The 12058-nt window shown below is 40.9% G+C and overlaps 1 protein-coding gene across 5 annotated transcripts; it reads left to right on the forward strand.

Annotated features, from left to right (window-relative positions):
- The first annotated feature begins 2652 nt into the window (after nucleotides 1–2652).
- Nucleotides 2653–11299, forward strand: spartb (spartin b). Of its 5 annotated transcripts, none has more exons than XM_031863797.1 (8): nucleotides 2653–3184; nucleotides 3463–4307; nucleotides 5562–5759; nucleotides 6669–6810; nucleotides 6912–7106; nucleotides 7201–7359; nucleotides 7461–7551; nucleotides 8872–11299. In XM_031863797.1, the coding sequence occupies exons 1-8, from the start codon at nucleotides 3157–3159 to the stop codon at nucleotides 9074–9076; spliced, it is 1863 nt and encodes a 620-aa protein (XP_031719657.1). In that variant the 5' UTR covers nucleotides 2653–3156; the 3' UTR covers nucleotides 9077–11299. The 5 variants fall into 5 exon arrangements, with proteins under 5 accessions (XP_031719657.1, XP_031719658.1, XP_031719660.1 ...); XM_031863798.1 differs by having other exon boundaries at nucleotides 2653–2941; XM_031863800.1 differs by having other exon boundaries at nucleotides 2653–2805.
- Nucleotides 11300–12058: the final 759 nt, after the last annotated feature.

Genomic DNA, 12058 nt, shown 5'->3' on the forward strand with positions numbered 1-12058 from the left:
GGGAAAACTCAAAATTTCAACTTCATGAAAATACAGCTTGGTGAATTTAAATTGACTTAGATAGCTAAGTATCAATTGAATCCATAAACAATTTAGAATTATCTTCTTCTTTCACCAAGCGCACGTGCATATCATTTGAATGCTGGCTGAGTTATCATTCCTCATTTATCATTGTGCTATCATTCCTTTCAGTGAGTACTGAAACAATCAAGTCTGCTCATTTGCACAGGGAATGCTGACAGGCTGTTTTTTGATTACATGTAATCTTAATGTGGCTTCTTTGTGTGTGGCAACTGTTGATAAAGAACGATAACAATGAGAACAACATAAAGGTAATGGTAATGGTATCAACTTTTAACAGTGCAGCTATTATGATAGTCCGTGGTTTCTTTAACAATGAAACTACATTGTTATTATTATGTCACATTGAAATATTGGTGCTCTGACCAAACCACATCTATGCTTCTATATATTTAAAAGAAACCAGCCTTGCAAAACCATGAAGGGCATATATGTTGCTCATATGTGAACATTCATGAAAGACAGAATACGAGTATCAGCAGTCTGTTTCAGTTCCAGACATTTGTTGTTGAGCTCACTAGACATAGTCAATTTACAACTTCCGCATAGAGGTGCAGCTCGAAAAATAGCCATTTTTCTTTGCATTTAAATAAGCTAATTTACATTTATCTGCCACCAGTACTTTAGGAATGCCTTAACTGCTTACTTTATTGGCTATTAACTAACCATGGAAGCCATTATGTTTATCTTCATGGAAAAGTAAATGGTCAAGTTATCATACTTTTTGTATGTGATGCAGTAACATTGCAGTCATGTTATGTCACACACACAAAGTATTTATATTTCATACAACTTTGTGTTTATAATAGTAAAGATGAAATTACTGCAGTTAAAATATGATCATTATAACTTATCATTATGATAATAGGTGTGCACACATCCAAACTTTTCACATACAGACTACAGTATGATATTTTACCACAGTTTGGCATTCGCTGTAAAGAATTTAAATGAAGCACAGAAAGGTGAAGAATTGCTCATGGCTTGTCTGCTTCACTCAACCCGTTGATCCTGACAACTATGTGTCTACTGAATCATTAATTATGTGGCAACAGTTGTTTAAACAGTGGGGAAACCATCAATCACCCATATTGTCATCATTTCTTCATTTTTAAGTGGTAATTTTTGCTTTATAACATAATGTTACACACGTTGATGTTGCATTGATGGGCACGTCCTGATGTAAAGTGGTAACCAACAAATAAATCAGGACTTTGTAATTTTCTCAAATATTTTAAGATTAATTTGAGTTCAGGACAAATACGCTTGTTTGTTTGCTTTCCCTCTGTTTGTTATTATCCTTGGTATTTTGTATTTTTGTGGAAGACATTTCCAGCTAAACAAATCTAGAATAAACGTAATTAAGTCTGGCCACTAACTTTGTCCTTCCACTTCCGATAACTTCAGTTTCGTCAATGTATTTTGAAAGAACTTACCGGAAGTAGTAGTTTGCTGCCATGCTATATTGACGCTGACTTGATACGTTTTATGTTGTTGTAGTTTCTCGCATTGGCCACTAGAGGGCGGTAAATACTCGTGAATTTTAAATACACTCAGTTCAACGGCATCGTTCCTGCACCAGTCTTGTATGCTTACTGCCCTCTGGTGGCCATAGTGACGAACTGCAACACATTAGTCAAAGCAGCGTCAATAGTAGTGTGCAGATTATTTATTTCTGTTATACATTATTATTATGGCTCCTACTTCAAAGTTGATATGCTCATGCCATCACCTACATCCACAACTCTATAATCACACGCCCCAATGTTATATTTCACTCATAAAATATGATATTTAATATTAATATTTAAATCCCCCTATCCCACAAAAAAAATCTCATTTAGAAGCCTTTATCCCTCTAATTATACAACGTTTGATATAATGGCCTTTTTTAAACGGAATTTAAAATTCAGAGGCTGTTCTTGCCTCGTTTACCGTTATGTGTTGCTAACTTTATCCAGTATGGTTCTCATTAGCTTAATATGTTATCTGATAACATTCTCTAAATCTACTAATTTAGTGGTGGAAAATCCACGAACATGCTGTAATACACATGCGCATTCAGGTGTGGCGATGATATAAAATTCATTTCTTTAAACGTCTTGCCTGATAAAATCGCATCACGAACGGTCCATTGCGCTGCAACTCTATAGTGCTGCTAACTTCCAATGCAAAAAAAGCCCCATTGGAGTGAAAGGAGATAACGGGACTCTCTCTTTAAAGGGCTCTGGTAGTATGCTGCCATGTCCACATTAGCAGCGACGAACTGCTACACTAGTCAAACCAGCGTCAATGCAGTTCGCTGGAGATGTGTTCCGTTTGGTCAGTATATATTTTTTGGTCAATGTATTTTGTAAGAGTAAGCCAGAAAGTGTTAGTATGCTCAAATTTGTTAATTGACGTTGACTTGACTAATTTGAATCAGTTGCAGTTTCTCATTGTGGCCACTTGGTGGCAGTAAAATCCAGTGATTCTAATACGATCTACCCTGTCACCATCCATTCAGCCTCGAGACCGCTCGAGACAAACGTTAGTCCAGCTTGCGTCGATGCAGCCGTGATAACACTTCCGGTAAATACTTTCAAAATAAAACCAAAAGTGAAGATCACGCTCGAGGCAAACGTTATTTTTTCGTTTTGAGGCGAAGGGTCGACACATCCTGTCACGATACTTTTAAAGGTAAATACTGTGGAGAGTAGTGTGTAACACCACTACTCTATATTGGTGAGTCGTGAACAACTTTAATTAAGACATTAACGCCGTTCGAGAGCCAGACGGACCCTTTTTGACACGTCACGTTAGCTACACGATAGCTAACTGGCTGATTACACTTATCTTCGGATTGTTTTCGCTCACTGGGGTAAGCGTGGAAACCGTTAGCTAGAGAAGGCGCTAGTGTTAGTGCAAACTAGCTATAATAATACTTTGTTATATTTATGTTGCTGTTCGTACAATGACATGACGTATCGGCTGAACGCGTGTAAACAGATACGTTAGCTGCTGTTAGCTCGTGTTGGCAACTCTAACATCAACATTAGCCTGTTGTAGGTCCTGCTGCGACCTCTCTTATACCAGATGAACCAACGCACAGAACTAGAATCAGGTAACGAATCATCAGTCAGAGAAACTAAACAGTCAATTCAGTTTCACGTGTCTCTCTCTCTTCTGAGTGATGTGACATGTCCACTGATTGTGGATTAGCTGATCTTAATAAAGTTAAATATAAGGAGTTTGAGTAGCTTTAAGTAACTTTAAGCATTATGAAGTGTGTTCAATTCTAGTTATGGTGACCCCCCCCCCCCTCTCTCTCTCATGATTGTAAGCCAATATTTGGATGGACACACAAATTGTAAATAAAGCTAATTGTGAGTGTTATTTCAGAGGGAATGGAGAAAGCTAAACAAGATGCATTCGACAGTGCCAGACTTCAAGTGATCAAAGACGGCTATGAGAGGGCCTTTGAGTGCATCAATGAAGGTCTCACTGTAGATGAAGCTGGGGACAAGGCTCAGGCCCTGGAGCTGTACAAGCGGGGGCGACAGCACCTTCTCCGGGCCATCAGTGTGCCTTCTGGGGGAGAAGAGTGTGTCGGCAGCGCCTGGGAATCCGCCAGACAGATGCAGCAGAAGATGCAGGAGACGCTGAACAACATCACCACCCGGCTGGCCGTAATAGAGACCAGCTCTGACCTGGGATCTGCACCTGCACTGAACAATAGCGACGTGTCTGGCCCTGGTGCCACAAAGGCGTCTGAAAAAGGTCTCTACCCAAAGCTTCCCACCCAAAACAAGCCGGAGAGGCCACCTCCTCTAAACCCACTCTCTGGCCGGGCAGCAGGAGCTGTAGGAGGCCTGCCTGCATGCAGCAGTGAGGATCTACCTCTCTCACCCACCAGACAGCAGCCTGCGGCTCCAGCCGAACAGCCTCCAGCTTACTCTCCTCAGGCGGCCGACGGCCACTTATCTGTCTCGTATGGAACAGACTCAGGCGAGATGTCATTGGTCGGGGACGAGTTCTACAGCCGTACATCTAACTCGACACCGTCTCTGCAGAGCATGGGTGAAGATGGAGAGGAGCTGGTGTGCATCCCTCATGGTGTGCAGATATTCTTTGTCACGCCTGAAGGGCAGGTGAGCGCTCCGTCGTACCCGGGCTACCTGCGGCTGGTCAAGTTCACCAGTGACCCCGAGGACAGGATGCCCAACCGACCGCCAGCATTTTTGCAGGTAAGATAAAATAAAGATTTCCTGTTTCAGCACCCTAAAACATTCGCTGGCACAAAGCCTGAAAGAACTAGATATGCAACTCTTATGCCCGTCCGATGCAAGAAGTGGAATGTCATCACTGCAGTGTCACCAGTCTATTTTTGTGCCCTTTAACCTGATTTTGTAAGATCTTTGACTGTGAGTCATCAGCAGGAAGCGATAGGCTTGTTAATGATCTCCTTTGCCTCTCCCGATGGACGCGATCATGCGAGCGTTGTTTACTCGGCACACTAAGCCCAATGGGTTTATGGATATGATGTCATCCACCTGGGAATTCCCAAATCAGGATCATTACTGGCTCAAGATTAGGACACAGATGGTACCTTACTCATGACCTACTAGAAATGAACTAAGGGCTATGTTTCGCAAACGATAAACATCGTTGCACTCCTCACGAATGCCACCAAAAGCTGATATTTTTCCCAGTATGGTGCTTAAAATACACCTGTACAGTCTGATGCAATCAAAGCCAGCAGCACCACAGTAACACCTACATTGAAGAGGGTTATCGTGTTCGGTTTTTTGTTGAGATAACAAGTGTGCAGACCATCGGGCCTTTGAACCAATCAGGGGATTATCACGTGTACCATAGATAATAAATTCCATGAAGCTATGCAAAGGAATCAGCTCAGGCTTTTGTTAAGACTAAATCAATACTTATATCTCTTTTTTTTTTTTTTTTTAAATCCAACTCCTCTTGTTTTGAGCAATTTTGTGTTTGTTTTTTTGTGGCAATGTTTATTCCTGCTGTTCCAATAGCCGATACACTGACACTAGTGGATCATGAGACTGACATTTGACTCTTCATTGGGGAATCTCCCAGGTGCTGTTGCCAGCGAGTGACATCAGTGATTCACATGAGTAACGATCTAAACCCTGCTTCCACTGGTATTCCCTATAATCCAGTTAGACATGCGGCAGTCAAAGGGGGACAGTGTCCTCTGGTTCTGTCAGACGGTTCACTGTGTTGCACTCATTAGACTCTCCATGAGAAATTGAAGGCTTGTCATTTCGAGGTTATATTTAGAATCCTATGTTTTAGCCCGATCTCTCTACAAAACCAATCATCATGTTACTTTCATAGTTCAGAAATGAATAGAAAATGTTGGGCTCATACACATCATTATAACGTCACGCATGTATCTATTTATCATCACATTTTCCAGCGTTCTTTATTTTTTTCTTACCTTTTTTTTTAATTTGACTTCCTGGCAGGTGTGTGACTGGCTGTACCCTCTCATGGCCTCGGACTCGCCAGTGTTGCTGTGTAACACTGGTGTGTTTATGTTCCCGGACATGATGGCGCCGACTCCAGGCTATTATGTGGGGGTGGTGCTGTCTGCTGAGCTGTCTGCTGCAGACAGACAGCTGTTCCAGGACCTGCTCTCCCAGAACACGGATCTCAGAGTTCAGGTCATTGTTGCCCGACAGTCAGTTTTGTGAAAACCCAACACAAGTTTTGACATTTCTTATGAAAGAAATGCAAATGATGTACACATAAATATATATTTTTTTGGTTTAGAAATTCTGCATGAAAGTGCAGACTGACATAAGTGCACAAAAATAGTGCTGACAGTCCCTAAACAACCTCCACTCTCCTAAAATCACCACATATTCTGTAATCATTGCAAACACTGCAGATGTCACATCTCTTCCTCCCACGAAGAGGTTTTAGTTACTGCTTACGCGATACTTTGAGGATCTAACGTTTTCATTGTTTTCGCCTTTTGCATGAAGCTCTTGCTCCGTCTTACTTGTGAGCTGGCACACTTCTCCAACTTCCCCCTGCCTCAGCATTGTGGGACTTTGAGACAGGCAGGCGAGGGGAATTAATCAGTCATAATGCTCTTATCTGCAGCAGTTGGAACAACCTTTAGAGTTTCAGCTGAAAGACAAGTGCCAGTGCAGCCACGATGAAGGTGGAGACGCTGGCTCAGATCGATGCCAAGCGAGGTCATTTTTGATGCGTGCAATCAGGCTACTTATCTTCTCTGATGGACGTAATTCCTTATCAGCAAGTACGCATTTTTGTGTCTAAAATTCTTTAGATCAAGTAGAAGATGTGAGGTTTTCAGCACAATGGGATACTGTTTTCAGACTGCACGGAGACCTTTTGACTGTCTCTTTGAAGCAAACAAATAGTGCATTGTAACGAGAAGCACAGAATAATGAGAGGATCTACTGTGTGAGTGGAGGGGTTAACTTGGTGACAAGCATATGAACGGAGATGTGTACAGGTTGCACAATGCAGCAGGTCTTATTTTCAGCATGCATCGTCTGTCCTCGTCTTACAGTAGCTAAACAATGTGTCTATACGATCAGGCTCCAGATGAAGCTGCAGACACCATTAATCTCAGTCAGAAGGTTTCCATCGCTGCACCTGAGGAGACTGCACCAGCGGTGACCGAGGAGGAGAAGGCGCTGCCCGAGTGGAGTGAAAAGGTGGCAAGCGGGATCTTGACAGGTGAGGTCAAACCGCATCTTCCCGCCAAACATCTTAACGCTGTTGTTTGTTAACAATCCGCCAGGAGAGACTAGCCTTGTGTGATCCCGTTGTCCTATCAGGTGCGTCGTGGCTAAGCTGGGGCCTGGTGAAAGGAGCGGAGTTTACAGGCAAGGCCATTCACAAAGGGGCATCTAAACTCCGAGAGCACATCACCCCGGAGGACAAACCCACCCACGTCAGCCCCTCAGTCACCAAAGGCCTCCATGTTGCCAAGCAAGCGACAGGAGGAGCCGTCAAAGTCAGCCAGTTTCTAGGTGACTACGTCATCCCCAGTCAGCATGCTTCACTCCCCCCCTGTGTGGTTATTCGGCAGCGGACGTCTAATGAAGTAATGCTGTGTTACTGCAGTGGACGGGGTGTGCATGGTCGCTAGCTGCGTGGGTCGAGAGTTGGCTCCACACGTGAAAAAACACGGAGGCAAGCTGATCCCAGAGTCTATGAAGAAAGATAAGGATGGGCGGTCCAACATAGATGGAGCGATGGTGGTGGCTGCCAGTGGAGTGCAAGGTAGAGTACTTACTACACTTAGTATTGTCTAAGAGGAAGTTGTCTACCAGAAGAGTACTAAAATGGTCCCAACATGCTTTGTGTTTTGTGTATGTGCTCAGGATTTGCGACCATGTGGACTGGTTTGGAAACAGCAGCAAAGGACATTACTACGAGTGTGGCATCGGAGACGGTCACCACCGTGAAACATAAGTAGGTCTTCCCTTCCCTTCTGATCATTTGTTTGACCACTGTCACTTGCTTTAATATAAAGCAATGCACATTTTCCTCACCCCTGCTTAATAAACAGGTTGTTGATGCGTGTGTGTTGCAAAGGACCTCCTGCATTACACACGCAGAACCAAACGTGCACTCACTTATTTCCCTTTTCGATTTACTTTGCAGATTTAGGGGTCTACAAAACATCCTTGACTCACCTAATGACAATAAGCATAATATTTCCTAATTTTACACAGCTATTCAACTCTTCACCACTACAAGCATGATATTTCTTCTGAATGATTTGTCTTAATTCTGTGCCTGTCCACTGCCCTTCCCTGAGTAACAATTCACATGATGGTGCTGCTTTCTCCAAATGTTTCTAATGGATATTTCACAATTAATAACTTCTCTGTCCCACCTGTTTTTTAAAATCTTCCTATATTGTTTGTATTGGTGCTACATGTTCCAACGCTGAGCAAAATATCGACACAATATAGCCGATTATTGATTTCTATAGGGTTGGGTGGCTATCATGTTACATATTATGAGTTGATATCTATTTATCAACCATTTTTGTCGTACAATGTCTCCCTTGAAAGGTGCTCAATACGAAATTCGGAGCATTATCGCCTCCACGCAGCTCTCAACATGGAGACGGCTGAGCAAACAATGACAACAGTACTTAGAGAGCCAACATTGTTTACCTTTCTGTTGCCGGTCGGAAAGTCGTTATCAGCTGTAAGCACCATATGAGCTCAGTGCAGAGCGACGCTCACATGTACTATAAGGCATGCACACCCTGCCTGGCCATGTACACAAAGCACAGAGAACCTACCATTACAACACACACAGAGGGGGAGAGACTTCATTCTCAGCTCAGGTTGACGTTTACTCTTATGCATATATACATTGAAAATAGTTGTTTGATACTTTATTAATGCTCTGAATATTGTGTAGAGTCTTTTAAGGGAAGTACTTGATTTGACAGGTATTTATTAACTGGATTAGCCAAAAATGATTGTTTTTTTTCATTTAAATTTCAATATACATCTATTATGGAAAAATTAATAAATATAAATATCATTATAGTTGATTATATCCATATTTCCCACCCTTAGACTTCTGATCCTGGCATTTAGAAATGTCTTAATTTAAGATCGCGCTTGCATGGGTGTAGTCCTCACACTACAATTGACATACAGCATGCCATCTTTGTTATCCTCGCACCGCATATTAATTAATTCTCCCCGAAATCCTTCTGTTTCTCGCCTCCTGGCTCTGACCTCTCACTCAATCTGACTCCTGATGAAGGTACGGGGCGGCCGCAGGACAAGCCACAGACCATGCTGTCAATTCTGCCATTAATGTTGGCCTCACTGCCTTCAATGTTGACAACCTGGGAATCAAAGCTGTGGTGAAAAAGACTGGCAAGCAGACGGCACGGACCATTTTGGAAGACTACAAGCTCCAGGAGAAACCAGAGAGTGGGAAGCAGGTGGAGAAGTCGGGCAAATAGCCTCATTCCCTAAGCCACACCTTAAAGTATCATTTATATTCTTCTATCAAATATATTTTATAAACTTAATATGCTTTATTTATAAAAAAAACATGTTCTATATTTACAATATAACTACTGTTCTATGCATATCCTATAGTTTGGTACAGCTCTTGAGCACTTTAATCTTCATGTTAAATTAGATAGATGACCTAAAGGAAGAGAAACGGCAGATTTCATAACTCAAATTAAAACATGGTTACGTTTTTTTTTCAGGTATTATCACTTAATTTGGAAGATATCGGTTTAATTCTGCTCTTTGTACTAAGACAGCATTTAATTGTTGCTGACTAGACACTGGAAACGTTCCTAATCTGTGTGATGCATCTGTGTGTTTGAGTTTATCACTGGTAGACTAAGTGCAGTTTATATACTTTGAATGAATAAAAAAATCTTATGTTTGTCAGTATCTTTGGATATAATCAGACAAAAAAGCGTCTGTTATACTGTTGTTTAATATGAGGTATAATCACTGCTGCCCACTGTGCCTGCAAACATCAAATGATGTACAAAAATGTAATGTCTTGAGAAAGCTGCAACTGTAAAACTTCAGTCTATAGTGCATTATTAGACCTTCACGTATTAAGACTTTTTTCCATCTCCTATGAATGAGGGTTTCTGGTACAATGCGCAGTGCGATAGTCTGTATTTTACTTCAGTTGGATCAAAATGATGTTTATAGTATTTCATATTTAAATCTGGATGTTATTTTGATGGACAACGTTTAGATAAATGTGAATTTTGAAGTGCGATGCTGATTTTGTTTGCAAAGCTGTTTAGTCTTTTGTTTTTGAGTGATCTGGTTTGTAATCCTTCTAAACCGCAGCTTGAAGACTTCAGCAGGTTAATGTAAATGTTAAATGGCTTTCTAGTATTCCAGTTGGCCATTGAGATTTCTTTCCCTCCTGAAATACTGAGAATTTTCTGAAAAAATAAAATGTTTAAAGAAATAAGAAATTCAGTATTTTTTTTTATTTTTGAGTAGTTTTATTAAATGTAATAAACACTACCTTACATCTGTCAGTCTAATACCTCCATCTAGTGGCTGTATGTCTTACATGTTAATTACAGAGTGTTTTTATAGTATAATAAACTGACGGTTTATTCTGTTACTTATAAATTTGAACATCAACAGAGGAAATTTAATTTTATATTTTATGTCCAGCCAGGGTTGGAGTCCTTTTTATGGGCACTGTGCATGCACTGTGGTCAGACCGTCAGCTGGAGGAAGCATTCGAGCCGTTGTCAGAGGATTGGTTATTGTGCTAGATGTCCGATTTACTTGTTGACAGATCTTCTGCTGAGTGCATCTTCTTGAGACATGTTCTGAAATGGAATACTAAATCACACTGCAGGAAAGATTCTCCAACAATGCAATACATTTATTTGAAAATTGCTTTCCCGTGCTTATGAGAGTTATTTTTTATTTATTGGTTTATTTGGTTAGGGCCAGTGCACATTAATAAAACATTCCTGTAAATGTGCCAGAGTTAGCCAAGAGGCTATTTTTCATCTGTAGTCTCATGGCAGATGTTACACATGTTAGTCAATACAACTGCATCAAAAGACACAAAATACAATACAGCAAATAAATATTCATACCCTCAGTTGACTTCTTAGCGGCTGGCTTTGCTCTGTGCGAAATATTCTTCGTTAGTCATAATAACTCTTTGGCTAGGACAGTATGTACCATATCTTCTGTGGCTTTTGTATGTTTTTCCTGGAACTACTCACATTCTCCTCCACAGCTTTATTTACCTGTGGAAAACAAGACATTAAGTCATGAAAATGATCACAGCAAAAGATTGTCTCCCCATGCTGCCAAAGGGATGCAGTAGACCTACTTCATGCTCGGAGGTAGAGTCTCCTTCAGGTAGTTCATGTACCTTGCATGAGCTGTAATGTGGTTGCTTGGTCTAACTGACCATTGACAAAGGGCAGAAGGTCACACAAGCATCAACAAGATGTTCTGATTTGTAGCCTGTGGAATGTATGAGGATTTGTGAATATATACTGCAAACATGACTCAACACTTTTGAGTCAAAAGTTATTGTTGATACAGTTTCACCAGTAAAATTATTATCCCCAAATTAGCAGAATTACATGCACACAAACAAAATTCCCTATGACTGCAGAAAACACAAGCATTTTAGCAGTTAACCACTTTTAGTTGTTTTGATAACACAATCTGGAAGTCTAACCTCTGGTTCTGGTCCTTGTAAGAATGAAGAGAAGCCTGGAGGTCACGTTCCTTTTTTGAAGAGCGGTAGCACTTCTCTCTAGCAAGCTCATCTTTAAGAACCTCCCTTTGTCCTTACAGCAAAAAAAACAAAACACTGTTGATTCACATATGAAGCAACTTAAACAAAGGAAGATGAAACGTGAACATGCTCTTCTCTAGTCAAGTACATTTTTTATGTATCACAACCTGTACAGCATTTTTAACTAATATTTTAAGATACAAAATGTTGACGGTAAAAAGAAAAGTAAACTTTTCAAAGTTACAAGTTTGTCCATTGTTTTAATATCTTTTAGTTGGACAGCCTGATCAGAAAACAACCTTCAAAATGTTGATGTTAAGTGAATTGTGCCTGCAGCAGGCCAACTGGACAGAAGCCGTATAATAAAGTAATTGGTTATGTCAGGTTGAACAAATTCAAAAATGCTGATACTCATAAAAGTAACATTATGTCACTTCCTAGACCCACTCCTCTCCCACATCAAGTATTCACTCAAGATGTTGGTCTATGGAAGTGTGACAGACTGCTGTGAATATTTGGATACAAAAACACGTGCAAATTACCCATTAGGTGGTATTCTGCTCATACTTAATTGATGTTTATTAGTTCCTGTGCGTCCGTCACCCGCTCGCCACACTTATCCACGCGCTCCAGGTGAACCAATTAATTACAAACATCACCTACACCTGTGTGGGTTGGTCTC

This window comes from Anarrhichthys ocellatus, unplaced genomic scaffold, assembly GCF_004355925.1.
Source record: "Anarrhichthys ocellatus isolate YVR2014 unplaced genomic scaffold, GSC_Weel_1.0 scaffold29, whole genome shotgun sequence".
Classification (NCBI taxonomy): domain Eukaryota; kingdom Metazoa; phylum Chordata; class Actinopteri; order Perciformes; family Anarhichadidae; genus Anarrhichthys; species Anarrhichthys ocellatus.